General features: G+C 37.1%; 1 protein-coding gene across 1 annotated transcript in view; it reads right to left on the bottom strand.

Moving 5' to 3' along the window:
• Positions 1 to 17,944, bottom strand: part of COL5A2 (collagen type V alpha 2 chain) — a 138,869-nt gene extending 120,925 nt beyond the window's left edge. Inside the window, exon 1 of the mRNA XM_025848785.2 lies at positions 17,634 to 17,944. Coding sequence (XP_025704570.1) covers positions 17,634 to 17,730 — 97 coding nt within the window. The 5' untranslated portion in view covers positions 17,731 to 17,944. The remainder of the gene's footprint in view (positions 1 to 17,633) is intronic.
• Between the last annotated feature and the right edge of the window lie 230 nt (positions 17,945 to 18,174).

The raw sequence follows: 18,174 nt of genomic DNA, 5'->3' as shown, positions 1-18,174 counted from the left end.
TAGTTCAGAAATCAATATATTTGAAACATATAAGAAATCTAACCACTGGCAATTTTGCTTTAGTTCTTAACTATTTGGACAACTATTCTCTCAAAGACCTTTGAGAAAGGTCAGAAAGGTCAGAAAACTCCACGCTCCAGTACCTTTCTTCTATCGCCCTTCCCTTGGATCTCTGTGATAAAATTACCATTGATCTGAGAAACTTTATTCTTTTTTTCAGATTTTTAAAATTTATTTATTTGATAGAGAGAGTGCAGAGAGTGAGACAGAGAGAGAGCACAGGTGGTGGGGGAGCCACAGGCAGAGGGAGAAGCAGACTCCCCTCTGAGCAGGGAGCCTGATGTGGGGCTCCATCCGACCCCAGGACCCTGGATCATGACCTGAGCCAAAGGCAGATGCTTCACCGACTGAGCCACCCAGGCGCCCCAATCTGAGAACCTTTCTGATGGCTTCCACAACACCAAATTCTCCTGCCCGCTTCCTCTCTGAAATCTTCACTCATTTTCTAACAGCTCCAGCTAATTTTCCCCTTTCCTAAATTTACTTCAGGCTTATTCTCAAGAATTAATGTACCTCTGTTCAGTGTTTATATATCCTATTTCTTAGCTTAATTATTTCAAGTGTTTACTTTGCCAACTAAATTAGAAACTTCCTAAGGTGAGGAACCATGGCTTCTAGTTCTGAATTTATTAATAAATACATAGATTAAGTGTACCACAGCACTTGGCTTGTCAGACAAATATTTTTTATTGTAGATTGATTCATTATCAATGGGCAGCATTTACATAATGTAAAACACTTCTGCAGGTGATTAAATCTTTAACTCATTTGTAACTACCTCCATGGAAAGATGAACAAATGTTTTGATTAAAAAAATGTCAGTACAGAAGGAAGAAAATATTTTCTTAACATTTTCATTGGAGATCCTCCTACTGAAAATGTTTGGTGTAGGTGTCTGGTTTTTGTAGCTTTTAACTAATTTATAGACCAGCTTCAGCAGATCTGCACGCATGCTGTTATCTATCTATCAGTTTTCTTTACAAATATTTACAGCTCGTTGTACCTCTCATACTAGGACTCTATAAGTAAGAAGACCATTTCTTATTTTTCTTTCTACTTCCAGTGTCTGACCCGGAGCTTAGAATCCAGGGATTGAAAAAGCACACAATAATATTTGACCAGTGACTTTTTTATTAATTTTATAATCAGCAGAGTGTAGAAAGCCGGGACAGAAAACCTAATAATTAAAGGTGTCTCACTGAGTGCTAAACCCGCATAATTTTTTCTTTCCAAAGTAATTTTTGGCTTTTACCCTGTAACACATCCTGTGATTGCATCTGTTTTCAACTCTATGCAGAGTCCTGCTTACAAGGTTTCCTATTTCATCTCAAGTAAAATTTTTAGTTGGGTAAATTAAAAGTTGCTTGTTTATTTCCTCATTACAGCTCTTCATGATAATTCCCAATTTTCATGTCTGAAAAAAAATCTAAGCCTCTACAAGATCAAATGATACTTTCCCTAATCATTGCCTGCCACAGGTTTGGTCTCACTGAGGTCTCTAAGAATGCAGCACTAAACAAACACGATTTTCATGTAGTGTGGAGTGCTTTTCTTTTGACTAAAACAGTCTTGCTCCTTTCCTTTTCTCCCCTCTATAAGATACAATAGAAAGAGCTATGGATTGGGAGCCTGAAAACCTAAGTTCTATATCCCTGTCCAAAATCCACTGCATCATTTATCTTTTGTGAGTCTCAGTTTCCTCATCTGTAAACTAAGGTTCTTAGGTTTTATGCGTGCATCAAATGAATAAATGTACTTTGTGAACTGTACAATCCTACCTAGAGGGTGATATTATAGAGGCAGCAAACTCTACAAATAAATGTCAACTGAATATAGACCACTGGCCTATAGAGAAAACCCTAGCCTTACCTCTGAGAAAGGGAATCTCTTCATCATTGTGATTTAGTAACATGTGGTGGGGGTGAGGCAGGGTAGTTAGGGACGGATGGAAAGTTGAAGCTGACTGTCCAAAAGAACAGCATACCACCCAGCTGAAAAAAGTAACATTATGTATCATGATGCAGAAGCATTTTGAGCAACTGTCTGACAACCAACATTCTCAATAAAAACAACTAATTTACTGATAATTTAATCTCTGCATCATGTTAGCCCAAACAGACCAATAGTTAGAACAGTTGGTCTCGAGGGCCATTCCAAGATATGCAATTAAATTAATTACATTAAATGGATTTAATTTTGTATTGAATTGAAATTGATGCATTAAAATAACTGAAACATTAAATTGAAGCAATAAAGATAATGAATTCAAGCCTGAGCTAGCACAACCTTCCACTCCTGCCCTTTGGACCCCAAACAGACCGCTTTCACCTGCAGCTACATCTGCATCTTTGCCTCCTTGTTTCTAGTGTCAAAGATATAATAATCCCATCTCCTCTTTGAGACTAACCTCTCTACCTTTACACACAACGCTGTGCCTTTCTGAATCGTGGTTAGTCTTTATTGCCCTTTCTTTCTGTATCTTCAAGATCTCCCTCTCCCTGGGACACGTTCTCTCAGACTATGAACATCCCATTCTGTCATCTGAAAATAAAATAAAGCAAAAATCCTTACTTGACTCTACCTCTTATCCCAACTATGGTCTTGTATTTCTTCGACTTCACAACTTAGCTTTCTAATGGATAGGGGAAGAAAAATAATAATCTATACTTGCTATCTCTATGACTATTAAATACAGAATTTATAAATAATCAATCAATAAATTGTCTAGAAAATCATGTTTCTGGGGTGCCTGGGTGGCTCAGTCGTTAGGCGTCTGCCTTCGGCTCAGGTCATGATCCCAGGGTCCTGGGATCGAGCCCCACATCGGGCTCCCTGCTCGGCGGGAAGCCTGCTTCTCCCTCTCCCACTCCCCCTGCTTGTGTTCTCGCTCTCCCTATCTCTCTCTCTGTCAAACAAATAAATAAAATCTTAAAAAAAAAATCACATTTCTAATAATGAATGAGATAATCCTACCTTCCCTTCTATGCTCCAAGACATTAAAGCAGCTAGTAGTTTTTTGCAGTTTTCCTGCAAAACAATGCTGATTAATGCTCCTGAGTGTTTCTTCATGTCTTTTTCCCTAACTGGATGCCGTTGTACTCTTGCTCCTCTCTTGTCTCCTTTCTGCCGGTTACCACACAGCCATCATTTATGTTCAGGGTCACTTGCTCTCAGAGGTGAGCTGCATAACCCTATGCACTCTTTTTCATTGTATTCATTATATTGTGTTTTACTTTTTGGCTCATATGTCGATTCCCCTCATTACACATGTCCCTTAAATACTGGATAGTGTGTTAATCATCTTTGTGTCCCTAAAGTCTGACTAAAGTCACTATAAATAAAATAGATAAATTATAAAATTAACTTTTGTTTCTATTCTGTACCCAATTTGTGTGCTTCAGAGTATATACTTTTATGAGGCTTCACACAAAGAGGCACATAAATATAGCTAACCTTTACATAAAAGCTGATTCAACTTTTTTAAGTTTGCTATTGATATAAAAACTTCAGCAAGATTGAGTAATATAATTAGAAAAGAATCTGATAATTAACTGAGAAAAGCCACTTGGTTTTGAACCATCAAAAATATATTTTGCTTTAATTATTAATCACAAACATTTATTGAGTATCTACAATACGTGTAGCACTGGAAATGCATTGGATTTTCTGGGCTTGAGAGATGGTCTTTTTTTGTGCATTTTTATTTAAATTCCAGTTAGTTAACATACAGTGTACCATCAGTTTCAGGTGTCCAATTTAGGTGTGTACATCCAACACCCAGTGCCCATCACAACGAACGCTGTCCTTAACACCCATCACCTATTTAACCCATTGAGAGATGGTCTTTATTCTGAAGGAGCATATGATAAAACTAAAATATCAATGACATTTATTGATAAATGAAACTAAAACAATGGACAACACAGAAAAGGTTCTCTCGAGTGCCAAAGGTGTCATAGAAAGGGGAAATGTTGTCCTTTAGACAAAAAGAACAAAGACGTCTGGGATCATCAGAAAAGTTTTTAAAAGGAGGCACATCAGACCCAATTATGATGTGAAGGACTTGGATGTATGAAAGACAGCATGGGAGGCAGATGAAGGAGATAATGGAGTGAATGCAGGGGAATGACTCTGCTCTGGTGTTTGTTCCTCTCAGACCTTCCCTGACCTCCCATCCCAGCCCTCCACCTCTGAGGCAACATGTGGCAGGGATGTCTTCTGGTGCCCCTAGGATCCTCTGTCTGCCTCCATCTCAGCACAGACCACGCAGTATTGTCCTTTATTTTACTTGTGCCCGTTACATGATTAGCTCCTTGGGGGTAAGGATTAAATGTTTGTTTCTGCAGCAGTCAGTAAAGTGCCTGGTCAACAACAGGTACTCGGTAAATGTTTACTGAAGTAATAAATAAATGAAGGAAGGCAAGTAAGTGCCTCATAAGTGTATACTGGGACTATCTTCCTCTGTAGAGAAAAGCCAGTCAAAATTACCATCACTTGAGATTAGAGCATTATTTCCTTTAATAAAAAGTCAAAAATTTCAGAATCATCTGAGTTAAATTCCAATGTCACTAACACAACTTTATAATGACCTTGGAGGGGGATTTACATTCCCCCCACCAGGAAGTAAATTATTACCAAGGGCTATAAAATGACCAAGTAGATCTCACTTATTGAAGAGTACATTTATCTAGAATCTGACAGTTTTCTCCCACTGGCATCTCTGATTTGAACATGGAGGTGAGCATTTGTGAGTAGTATTTTTTTTATTCTTTTCAGATTTTTAATCTAAATTTTTCATGCACCTCAATTAGATACATAGTTGTCGTAAAGACATTAAAAAAAGGCTGTTCTCTACCCCCAGAATGTCTAGGAGTAAACTTCTAGCAGGACTTGGGACCACAAATGTTTAGAAGACTCAGTCAGTATTACTGAAGGAGGAAAATTGGGGAAAAAAGCACAGAAATGGAGTCTCATTTCCCTGAAGTAAAAGGAGGGCAAGCAGTATGTTATAACAAGTTCTGTGTTTAAGAAATATTAGTGAAATAAATCAAACCTTCTAGATATTCAGAGTAAACATGTACATATCTTCCAACAAACATAATTGTGAAAAATAATGACTCAAGAATAAGAATAAAATATGGATTGAAAAACAAGTATGACCATCCCATAATCTACTCCTCACATGTAAGCCCATAACCTTTTAATTCTCCTTTTTCTCCTTTTTTTCTTTTTTCAAAGTCTGGACAGAATAGCAGTTTAGTATGTCCAGGCGTCAGGAAAAGTAAACAGTGTCTCTGCTACAAAGACAAATCCATCAGCTATAAGGGTGAGAGCCTAGGATGCTGCTTAACTCTGACCACCCGCCCCACCAAAAAATATCTAGAGAACATGGTGTCTTACGGTTGTAATGGTGTAATACAATACATGATATGTTTACACATTTTCTCTGTTGTTGTTAAGTTCGAAATTATCTGAAACCTACATAATTTGAGGCCACATACTGTAAATTTTTTTCATAACCTCCTCTTAGAAATTTTGCCTAGCTCTGTCGGTTAAGCGTCTGACTCGATTTTGGCTCAGGTCATGATCCCAGGGATGTGGGACAGAGCCCCATGTTGGGCTCCATGCTGGGCGTGGGGCCTGCTTAAGATTCTCTCTCTCCCTCTCCCTCTGCACCCCCCAAAAGAAAGAACTTTTGCCTAGAAATTTTGTCTCCTTTTAGAAACTTCTCTAGAAACTTTGTTGTAAAGCCATTCACTGAAAAGCAGATCATTTTCCAAAGTTATATATTGGAAGTTGTAGTCCTGAATGAACCAGAGTTGGGTCAATAACTAGAAACCTGGATAAAAATTTCAAATACTAATTTAAAAGTACAGAAACACATTATCGACAGAGATTATGCATGATTCCTCAATCTACCAAAAGTGTACATGAGATTCTTCACAGGAGTATAGCACAAATCTAGCCTACGTGGAGTAAAGTTTCTGTAATCCTTCTATAGTCACAGACTTTCAGAGCAGGAAGAACTGCTCTGGATAATAGATCACAAGTTTCACCAAAAAAAAAAAAAAAGAAAGAAAAGAAAAGAAAAGGAAAGAAACTGAGGGCCAGAGAATTTAAGTCACTTCCACAAAATCACCCAGTTATTTCATGATAGAACTGCAATTAGAATGCAGATTTCCTGTCCTGCTCCAGTTTTAATCTAGAAGCTTTTCTTTAAAATTATTTCAACAATTTATTCATGAAAGAAAGTAACAGTCTATTTAGTTGAAGCCCTCATCTCTTTAACTGCATGTTTCTCTCCGTACAAGTAGAGAGTCTTAAAATATACCGGAAAGTACACAGGCCTGAGGGATGATGGAACCTTTGTCTAAACACTTGGCTCATATTGCTGTGGATATTTGTCACCAGTTTAAACTTTTAGCTCAAAGTCACCTTCTGACCTAGGGAAAAGGGATACCATGCTACAAACAGACCCTCAGAGCTTCACTTTGATTTTGAGACAGGCTTCCTGATGAGAGATGAATAGGGGAAAAGTAATGATAATAGTGGATTCAGCCATCTGCCAGGAAGCTACGTTTTTGCTTGTGGAGAGACTACAGTCCAGTTATATCACAAAAATCATGTTTTCTTTTTCTGTTTGTTCTGTTTATCCTCTAGTCAAAGCCTCTGTTCTAATTTTTTCCTATTTAATTCCTATTTGGGGGCTTTGGGATGTTCCTAGATAGTTATATAAGAAGGTATTTTACTTTCCTCAATTCAAGGTTTAAAAAAACACCCTAACTTGCTTTCTTTCATGTCGACGGAGAGTCTTATATTCCTTTGGATCACTAACATTATTATTTACTTAAAAGAAAACATTTAGTTTGCATTCAGCTAACTGTTCCTCACAGCAAAGGCATGCTAAGATAATAACGCTATCCCTATATTGGCCTTTATAGGTATCAGGATTTCCACACATATTATGACTTCTTTATTTTGTACCTGTGAGATAATAAAATAAAAAGTATTATCCCTATTTTATAAATGAGGAAATTAAGGCTCTAGAACATTGTATTTATAAGGAATTTATAAGGAAGGAGTCCAACTTTATTCTAGTCATCTGCTTGGGGCTAGTGCTCTCTAGGTCCTATTGCCATGTTGAGTTAGTAGAAGCTGAGTGAGCTCACACACACACACAGCGCCTTACTCTCCACTGACCACCCAGGAGGAGGTTACCTGCCATACTTCACAAAAACGTTGCCCAGGGTTTAAATAAGTCTGCCTTGACATCAGTAAAATATGAGGAAGGTAAACAGAAGTTTTCTATATGAAGGAGAGTTTCACTTTTCTTAAACAACTCTACCTGAACCAAATGTGCAAACAGTTGCTAAAATCATTATATTAGAAAAAAAGAATAAAATTAAATGAGTAAATGTACTGCCAAGTTGGTGAAATGCATCCTAATACCAAGGTATAACCTTCAGGGGTTTTGCTTGTTTGCTTTTCCTAACTTGCTTTGTGAATAATCAAGAGTTAGGCAGAGGCCTGGCTCAAGGAAAAAACATGAGATAAATAAAAATTATTTATTGCCATTTCAAACCTCCCAATTATACCTCTCCCTCCAAACCTCCCATTCTACCCCTCATGCCTAGAAGTCACTGCTCCCCCATTCTTCCTCCTATCACACCTAGTAACTGGGAGAGGATTGATAGAAATTATTTCAGTTATGGAGAAATAAATCCACCAGTCCATCCTACCAGAAATTCTAGCTCAAAAATTAGCAATAACAGGGACACCCTGGTGGCTCAGTCAGTTAAGCATCTGCCTTCGGCTCAGGTCATGAGCCCAGGGTCCTGGGATCAAGTCCCGCATCGGGACCCTTGCTCAGCAGGGAGCCTGCTTCTCCCTCTGCCTGCAGCTCCCCCTGCTTGTGTGTGTTCTCTCCCTCTGACAAATAAATAAAATATTTTTTAAAAATTAGCAATAACATGAGAAAGATGATTTCTGAATTAAACTGTAACTTAATTACTTCTTCAATATAAAGCTCTGCAAAGAATGAGAGAGAAATGGCTTAAAAATAACTTCAAACTAGCATAAAGGAATCTGATAGATTCTTCTTCCTCAGAAGCAAATAATAAGCATATGACTGCTATTTAAGATAAATGAAAATATTAATGGAACTGGAGGGTGTTATGCGGAGTGAAATAAGTCAATCAGAGAAAGACATGTATCATATGACCTCACTGATATGAGGAATTCTTAATCTCAGGAAACAAACTGAGGGTTGCTGGAGTGGTGGGGGGTGGGAGGGTTGGGGTGGCTGGGTGATGGACATTGGGAGGGTATGTGCTATGGTGAGCGCTGTGAATTGTGCAAGACTGTTGAATCACAGATCTGTACTTCTGGAAACAAATAATGCAATATATGTTAAGAAAAAAAAAAAGAAGAAGAAGATAGCAGGAGGGGAAGAATGAAGGGGAGTAAGTCGGAGGCGGAGAGGAACCATTAGAGACGATGGACTCTGAAAAACAAACTGAGGGTTCTAGAGGGGAGGGGGGTGGGGGGATGGGTTAGCCTGGTGATGGGTATTAAAGAGGGCACATTCTGCGTGGAGCACTGGGTGTTATGCACAAACAATGAATCATGGAACACTACATCAAAAACTAATGATGTATGGTGATTAACATAACAATAAAAAATTTAAAAAAGATAAATGAAAATATTAAATCTCTATAAATGAATTTATTTGCAATGGAACCCATCCATATTTTTAGAATTCCATGATGAAAAAATCTAAAACTGATGGCCACAGAGCCAACATATTGAATAATGCAGATTTAATTAAAAGAATTATTAGCTACAAATAACCTGGTAAGTTTCCACATGCATACCTCCCCTCTAAGTCAAGCCCATCGTTTTGTTTAAGTTTAAAAAACTCAGATGAAACAAAAGTGCAGCAAAGTAAGGAAAGTGTGGGTGAGTGCGAATAATGTACCTACTTCGTACACCAGTTTCTGCTTTCTGGAGTAATCCTCCCAAAAATCTCCTGGGAGTAAAAAGAGTGAAGAAACCAGCAGCATTTGGAAAATGAAGAGGCTTGCTGAACAGTCTGGGAAAAGATGGTCACCCCCATGACTGCATCCAAATAGTCCTGGGAGCTGCCTTGTAAATCCCTGTGTTATGAAGCAATTCCTCTCATTCCAAATGCAACCTGGGGCAATGCAGTGTGGAAAATAAGTTTCCAATTTTGAATAGAGACTTTTATGACTATCATATTTTCAGAAAATAAACTCTGAAATAGACATAGCTGGTAGACAGGCATGAGGTAGCACTGGGGCATAGAAGGAATCGTGCTTGGCTTGCTCACACACTGGAAACCACTGCAGAGAATGAAATGTGTGTGTGGGGTGTGAAATGGGAGAGGCGGGGTGATGCTTCAAACCACATGGCCTTGAGACAGTCTCCAATGGAAAGATGTTTTTGTTTCTTTTGTTATTTCCCATAGGAAACCTACACAAGGAGCCAATACAATAAAGCTCTACTGTTTGAAGAATAACATTTTAAAATGGGTTTAAAATATAGTCCAGTTAGAAATTAGTTACATATTTTGATGTATTATCAAAATGACCATAATACAATGGTAGGTAAAATTTGCATTTTAAGTTTTACACTAGGCTTTCATCTCTTTGAGAGCAAAAGTTGTTTCTTTTATTTTTCCATAATATCTAATATTTTCATTCTCATAATCACCTAATAAGCATTTATTGTTATTGCTATATTACTAAATAGTAATGGAATAATAGTATCAACTATCATCTAATGAGCTCCTGCTATTTGTCAGGATCTATACTACATAGGTGGTTTATATACATGACAGTCTTCATAATAATTATTTGAGGTAAATATTATTATTCCAATTTTGTAGATGAAGAAACTAAAAAATAGAGAAATAAAAAAATTGCTCAAGATTATGCAAATTTGCAAAAATTGAGTTTGAAGTAAGTGTGCTAGTACTTGAATAAATGGTGGAAATTTTTTTTAGATTTTCAAGAATAATATTCAATTGGTATATATGCATGGAATAACTATAATGTACCTAATACATAAAATGAATTCATAACATGGAGTGAAACCTGGAAAGCAGAGGTAAGTAAAAGAAGGAAAAGTGCATGTGTGTATGTGCAGTGGGAGTTGGAAACTACAAGCAATTTCTTATTTTGAGGCAGAGAGTGACAGCTGATCTGACTAAAGTTCTAGAAATGAGCCAGATCATAGAAGGTCTTGTATGCCATGCTTAGGAGCCCTGAACATTATTCTTTATGGGAGCCAGCAGAAGGTTATAGGGCTGGTTATGACGTGAGCAGATTTTAGTTTTATATCACAGTGGCAACAGAGAGGGTCTATATACATGTGAGTGGGAAGTGGCCACATACGAGGCACGGCAGGGAATTGAAATGTATTGCAATAATCCAGGGATTTGATGCGGGCCTGAACTGAGGCATTTGTAGAAGAGAGGGAGAAGAGGTATATTTGGGAAGTATTTAGCAGATAAAATGGTAAAATTTAGTAACTGATCTGAATTTTGCTTGAGTGACCAGGTAACATGATGTTGCCATTAACTGATATAAGGAATACATAGGAAAGATGGTCTTGTCTTAAAAGGACGATCATGAGTTGAGTTTTAGATACACTGAACTTGAAGCGGTTACGGTCCATCAGTGGGAAGCTGGGGAAGGTCAAGATTGCAGAGAGAGATTTGAGAATTCTCAGCAGTTAGCTGTTAAGCAAAACCCTGAGTGAGTCCAAGATGATCTAAGAAGAGACAGGGAAGAGCAGTCAACTAAATCCTGTGAGGAAAAAAAAAAAAAAAGGCAAAGGGAAAAAGGAGAAGTTACTCATGAAGCTATGAGGAAAAGGTTGGGTAGCTAGAGGGAGAACTTTCAGAGAATACTCTTTCAGGAAAGCCCAAGTGGTCATCTGTATCAAATAAAGGAGATAGGCCTGATAAAACAGATAAAAGGGGCCCATTGGAACATCCCACATTTTAATCCTCATTGTACTAGATCAGCTTAACTGGAATGGAGGGGGCAAAAGTCAGAGTGCATTGGGGATGAGTGAGGGGATGAAGGCACAGGCAGAAGACTATACTACTCTTAAAGCAGCTGGACTAAGAATTAAGAAAGGATGGGATCCGCCAGACACAGGCCTTGGGAGAGAGTTGAGCTTATTTACCAGATAAGGGGAAAGACGCCAGAGAAAGGAAGTGGCTGTAGTTCTAGCAAAGAGAACATGATTGATGGAGCAAATTCCCCTGGGAAATGGGAAACAAACAAAAATACAGAAGGAAACAAATCCAGAAGGTTTTTCAAAACAAATTCAAAGATTGGGTAAAAGTCAAAAATATGCCATTAAGCTTTGTATCTGTGATGACTGAAATCAGACTGTAATATCACTTTCTGTGTCTCATTTAAGTGTTCTAAAATTACCTTCAGGTAAAGTTCCCAAATGATCTGCCTAAGAGTCCCATCAGACTGACAGGAGTGTGTATATTTTCCCAATTTTAGATGAGGACCCAAAGGTTTAGTGAGGCTAAAACATTCCTTGCAGGTTGCAAAACTGCTAAACAGCAGAGCAAAATCGGGTGTTTTCCCAGTGATTACTTGACTGGGCTTACTTTCCTTACTAGAGAGAGAGAAAAGAACTGTGAGATGTCTTTTCTCCTTCCCAGGAGAAACTTAAAAAAAAAGCATGTAAACATTTTTGAGTTTGAACATTATACCACAGAACTACAGGGACAAGGTTCCATTAATTTATTAATTAATTAATATTGTTAACATTGCTACCTTCTTTGTAGAAGGCATGTGGATAAGAAGAATCTTGCACTATTGTGATTTCTCTTATACACTGGTTCCTTAGTGAATATATTCGGTATAAGATGAAAACACCTTGATTTCTTCTGAAGGGCTTAGTTTTGAACATATCAATAAAATATAATAAAAACACTAAAGTTGCCAATGTGGCCACAATTTTAAGGCAAAATTTTCCATATGATAGTCTGCCCCCTCCAGCAAATGCTAAAAGTAGATACTTTAAAAAATATTGACTATCATGACTCAACAGTCTTACAGGAAATTTAGATGAAATCTACATGGAAAGAAATTAAGAGAAAAACTGAATTGTCAATATCTTCCCAACTCCATTGTTTTATATAAACTTGCACAACTTGCCCAAATTTATACAATGAATCAACTAATAACTAACAATTTTAGTCTCTTCTCCTACCATTACTACATCTCTCATATGTAAATCTAAATTTTTCAATGTTGTGATCTCAGAGCAAAAAATGGTAGATCAAAAAATGACTGACCTTTAAACATTTTATAAATGTGATAAAAGGCCAAGTGATGATGTATGGACTGTCCTTCAAGTAGGAGCACATTGTTTGATTAAATAGATTTCTTTCTGTGACCATAGATTAACATGATTCCAATCTTATAAGTCCAAGCTCCTCAAAACAAAGCTTTCTCTTCCTGTTTCTACCTCATTTCCAGCATTGTGTGCATTTCTGGAATGATCAACACAATGAATTGTAGGTCTGCAGTGACAGTGCTAAAAGTATGAAGAACAGGAAGTAAAAGAGAGAAAAAGAAATATATTCACCTGAAAATATATTTTAAAAACATGTGCCCACTGTATAGTAGAATGATTTACCTAAGCTCCTATGAAGAGGATTTGGGCATCGAGTTATTTTTCCAGAATTGACAGTGAATTTGCAATGGTTTATCTATAAACTTTAATTAGGCAGACTTGTAACTGAAAGGAATAACTGGAGTAGCAAATTACTACCAAGTCACAGTTGTGTAGTCTTGAAACAAGAAGCCAACTGGTCTACATCAAGATCAAAAGAGTGTTAGGCAGAGATGTAATACAGTGGTTAACCAACATGAATCAGAATCACCTAGAGAGCTTCCCAAATCCCATCCAAACCTACTAAATCAGGGTATTTGAAAATGAGAGGAGCCTAGAATCTATACTGGTAACAAGCTCTTCAGATGATCATACAGCCAAGCTCAACATGGATCTGTGGATTGTTTACCTACTAACCTAAAGAGTCATGGTCAAATCATATGTTGTATTTGTCAATATAAAAAAATTATCTGTATCAAAGCACGTGGATGACACAGTCTGTTGAACATGGCTGACTCTTGGTTTTGGCCCAGGTGGTGATCTCAGGGTCCTGAGATTGAGCCTCCCATCAGGCTCTGAAGCTCAGTGCTGAGTCTGCTTAAAAGACTCTCTAGCCCCCTTCTTCTGCCCCTCCCACCATGCTCTCCCCTCGCTTTCTCTCTTTCAAATAAATAAATCTAAAAATTTATCTTTATCTCTTGATCTACAGTCTACATACATAGAGATATACTCTTCAAAGTAAAGCCTCATTTTAGTTTGAATAGAAGTTATAGGTACTTCTAAATTTATCTGGAAAGAATTAGGAAGCAAAGAATTGCAGCCTAATAAGTGCCATCCAATGTTATTGGCTTACATACTACTCAGAAATGAACAATAACCAGGGTAGATCTAATCACACAACTATATCCTGTCCATTGAAACTAGAAGATCTGTTCCACTTAAAGTGGCTGACACTCATTGTGGTTGGGACTATAGTTGCTTCCTAACAGTTATTGTCTCTTTTATATCCTTCATAACATAACTCTATTCAGTAGAGTACATAGCTAGTGCTACCCAGCTAAAAGGCTACATTTCCTAGCCACCCTTTTAGCTTTGTGTGACTATGTGAGTAAATTCCAGCCACTATAAGTAAGTTGAAATGGAATGAAGACCTAATTATCTCCATGAAGAAAGAGAGAATCACCACCTTCGTCTCTCATCCTCTATCCAGATGCCTGGAAAGGAAATGTAATGGCTGGAACTCCAGCAGCCATCTAGGAGTATAACTTCAAGGATTATACCCTAGGGATATGAGAGTAGAGAACTAGAAAGAGATTGAGACTTTTGTGACTTTGTAGAGCTAATATACCAGCTTTTCATTACTTTACTAAAAGTTTCTTTTAAAAAGAGAAAAAAAAACATTTTTTTAAACTATTGCATTCTGCTAGATGCAGCTGAACCTAGATTAAAACATCCACAATAAAAGAAAAGTTTGCATGTCCTACATGATCCAAAGTACTTATTTCAATAGTAATGTGTTTAAAACAATTTTTGAGTGATCAAGTATCTTAAGCTATATATTCATATTCTCTACTTCCTTTAAAATGATCTGATCCAAGTCATACTAAGCAATAAGCATTTGTGTCTTCAAATTTGTATTTTCACGATGAGATCAATGGCAGATATAGCATAACAAAATGCAAGAGACCATGATATAAAAAGGACTGTGAGCCCCTCATCTCTTAGTAATCAGAAGTTGGGTTGGGTCCAGGATATCACTGTAGAGTTGCAACAAGAGGGTTGCAAATTTATGGTCCATGAGCCAAACCTGGCACTCAAATATTGCATTTGGCTTATGCAATGCTTTCTGAAAACATTAATTTTGAATGCCTTAAAGTGGACATGCATCTTCAGTTCTCCACTGGCCCATCATTCCCTGTTGATGTACACTCATTTACTTCACTTGTTTATGTTACCTGCCTGGCCTCTGAAAATAAAATGGTACATTTCTGCACCTTCCCCTCTCTCTGTTACTTCTCTGTTGTTGAAATCAATGATTCATACCAAAGATGATTTTCTAAGATTAAGTCTGTCCATTTCTAATAGCAAGAATGTGTATAACTCACTAGGTGTTAGAACTTCGTTTAGGAATGTAAAAACTACTACAAATGCACTAGTGTTTTCTTCTACAAAAAACAAATAGGAAATCTTTTAAAGCACCCCACCACAACATCACAAACACACATACCCAAAAACTCATGAAAAGCTGATTTTGCCATCTTAACTCTGATTCTGGTTACTTAATAGTTTCAACTAAAGTTAGCCCAACTTCCTTTCAGTTTTTAGGAATTTTATTTTATTTTATTTTTTCAGTTCTTAGGAATTTAAAAAACCAATTCAGTTCTTAGAATTTATTAACACGTAGCAATGTTTGGGCCTAAAAGGCCTAAAACTTGATTTACTTACTTTTATCTCATCATTCATAAGTATTTCTATCAGGCAGGCACTATGCTCATGTTACATTTCTGGTAAATAACCACAGTCAAATAGATGAAAAATATGAAAGTTTGTAAATATCCACTTACATGTGATAACATGTCTCTCCATTTCAAAGGGGACATATTTGTACGCAAAGTCAATACCACATTATATGACTTAGTTATAACTAAAATTTGAAAAACATACCTGTTTTGCATGTGTACCTTAGATATTTCTTTAGTTTAAAGCATTTACCTGAACTTACTCTTCCCCAAACTTAAAATCCTGTGGAGTTTCAAAATTCTGACACGTTTATTAAGCTTGTGTCAAGCCTGAACAGGGGAAATAAAGTATTGCCAAGTATCCATTCAATATAACTGAAACCAAAATATGCACAGTAAGTTACGAAATTCTGAGTATACTGGATTCTGGAATTCTTTTCTAGATTACCTTTAATTAGGGCCATACTGCTTTCTTCTGCTATTGAATTTTTATCACATATACTCTCCTAGGTTGAGTAATAAAACAGAGGAAATTATTTTTTGCAATGTGAATGCAAGGAATTATACTTTTTTCTGTAAAATCTGATATTTGGGATTCCAGTTGCTGTGCTGTTTGGTTATATTGGGGGAAGAGAGGTTGGTATGGAGATGGGGACAGTTTTGCACCAAATAACAAATTTCTAACATTTATGTAAATTAATACTAAGAAAAATTAAGCTCTCCTTATTTTTCAGAAACACCTACAGAGTAATTACAACTATTTGGGGAAGTCTGTTAATATATGGCCTATTCCATATACCTTATGAAACACTCCTTTTGTTTATTCACATGTTCAATTATTTCCACACTTTATAAAAGTAAGTTATCTATTTTAAAATATATTAACCAGGAACGTTGTGTTAATTAAGTTTTAAATTAAAGTTGTTGATTGTTTTGGTGGGTGAGGGGAGTGAACTGTCCCTTTTAAAATTAGATTTGCTATTTCTATTGTAATTCTTCTGTGTTTTTTTCTCTCCTCTTTCCTGACTTCTACTTCCCAATTATTTTCCCCACCCTTCCAAACAACGGATGTTTTTCACACCATTACAAAAAAACTCAAGAGTTTTACCTTTTGTCAATTGCTTCATTTTTGAAAACATAAAAAGTTCCAAGATTTTAGAAAGTGCACCCTCTATGGGACTCTGGACAGATTGTTGGGTATTCATCTCACATTCTTATTTTCACTCTGAAAATTATTCTTAGAACCTGTGGCCTCTAGATTAATTTTATGATCTTCTTCAGAGCAAAAGACTCAGTAGTAGGTATTAAAAAATATATACATACATATATGCATATATCTGCATATACACATATACACAAAAGTATATATGAAAGACAATAACAGAAAAGTTTAAATGTGCTAAGTTTTAAAAAGCTTGAGTTTGATGTTAAATAGTTATGAAAATCTATAATGGCCTATGATGAAAAAGAACATGTCTGGAGAATAAGGATTTAATAATCAGTGGAACCAAATTAAGTATTTTCTTATATTCTATAGCGGCCAGGCATTTTTGCTCAACCATACCATACAACCCAACCCTCACATGAGCAAATTGCATAGGAAAAAAAAAAAAAGTTGGTAACCAGGCAAGGTTCATCTTAAAATAGAAAAAAAAAAAAAAAAGGAAAAGAAACTTGCGTCTAAAGGATAATGCCCATGCAAATACTCCATGATAAATACATTCTATATATAAGGCATGCTGATTTGCTGCCTTCCGCCATCCAGCAGGGAACCACCACTGTCCTGATAATCAAGTCAGTAGGGTGGGAAAATACCACTGTTGAAGAAACCTGGCTTCTATCAGCCTCTGTCACGGAGAAGTAAACGAGACTGGCTCTCAGTAAGCAAAAGTGGTTTTAAGATCACAAATGAAAATGGGAAAGAAGTAAAAGTCTGTAAAGAGAGAAGAACAAGGAGCCAAAGACAAAGAAAAATCAGTTATCAGAGTGGCTGCAGAGGTTTTTCTAAACAAAGAATTGTATGAAGCAGCTGAAGTTCAGTACAAAAAAGACTCCACCCTACCCAGCTTCTGCTGCGACTTTTCCTCGCTCTGAAAACTCCAGCCCACAGAACAGAACTCCTCTGACTAAAAGTGCCTTTAGTGCTCCGTTTTAAGCACTCTTCTTTTAAACTTCCCACTCTCCACATTCAGGCAAAAGGACTTATCCTAGACTTTCCCAGAAATATTCAGTAGTATACTCTGCTCCATGGCAAATGTAGAAGCTCCAGATTTACAAACAGCCTCACTGTCTTCAGATCCGTTTCCCAGGTGCAAATCTGTCAGCCCCCTTCTCAGCTTCAAACCAGAACTTCCTCTTCACGCTCTTCCTTCCCTAGGCTTAACATTCCACCTATTTCCCAAACCGTGCAAGAAACACCACAAGCAAAGCAAACGGCAAACTCACCATCCTCGCCTTCTTCCTGGGCTTTTATTGAGACAAACTGCCCTAATAAAACAGTCAGAATGAGGAGAAGTCTTGCTTCCACCCAGTTTGCCATCATGTCTAAATATTAGACATGTGGGTTCTCCTGGGAGTGAAAAGTAGATTCTAAGGTTATTGTAGCACCATGAAGTCAGCTGCGGGCTCTTTCAGCACCGGCCCCGGGGCAGCCTTTGCAAACCCCCTTTTTCAGCACCAGCTCCAGCACAGTCTGAGAAAACTTTTTTCAAGCGATGCAGCTTTAAATAGGAAGAATGCTGCCTCCACTTCTTTTCCTGCCCCTTTTCAGCTTGTTCAGGCTCATAACCATCCAGTGTCTGCCAAGCAACGGTCTGATTGATGGTAAACAACCAAATCAGAACACACGCCTCTGTGCCTTGAACTGTCCCTTCTTCATTTATGTTTTAAACATAAATGGGGGCTTCATCACAGAAACAAACGTTTATTTCTTTCTTTTTTTTTCTTTTCTTCTTCTTTTTTTTTTTTAAGACAGACTGTTAGAAGA

The sequence above is a fragment of the Callorhinus ursinus genome, unplaced genomic scaffold, assembly GCF_003265705.2.
Source record: "Callorhinus ursinus isolate GAN/ISIS: 27379988/994484 unplaced genomic scaffold, GSC_fseal_2.0 scaffold2, whole genome shotgun sequence".
In the NCBI taxonomy this organism is placed as follows: Eukaryota; Metazoa; Chordata; class Mammalia; order Carnivora; family Otariidae; genus Callorhinus; species Callorhinus ursinus.
The sequence above is the reverse complement of the archived record's forward strand: the minus strand, read 5'-3'. Positions and strand labels throughout refer to the sequence as shown.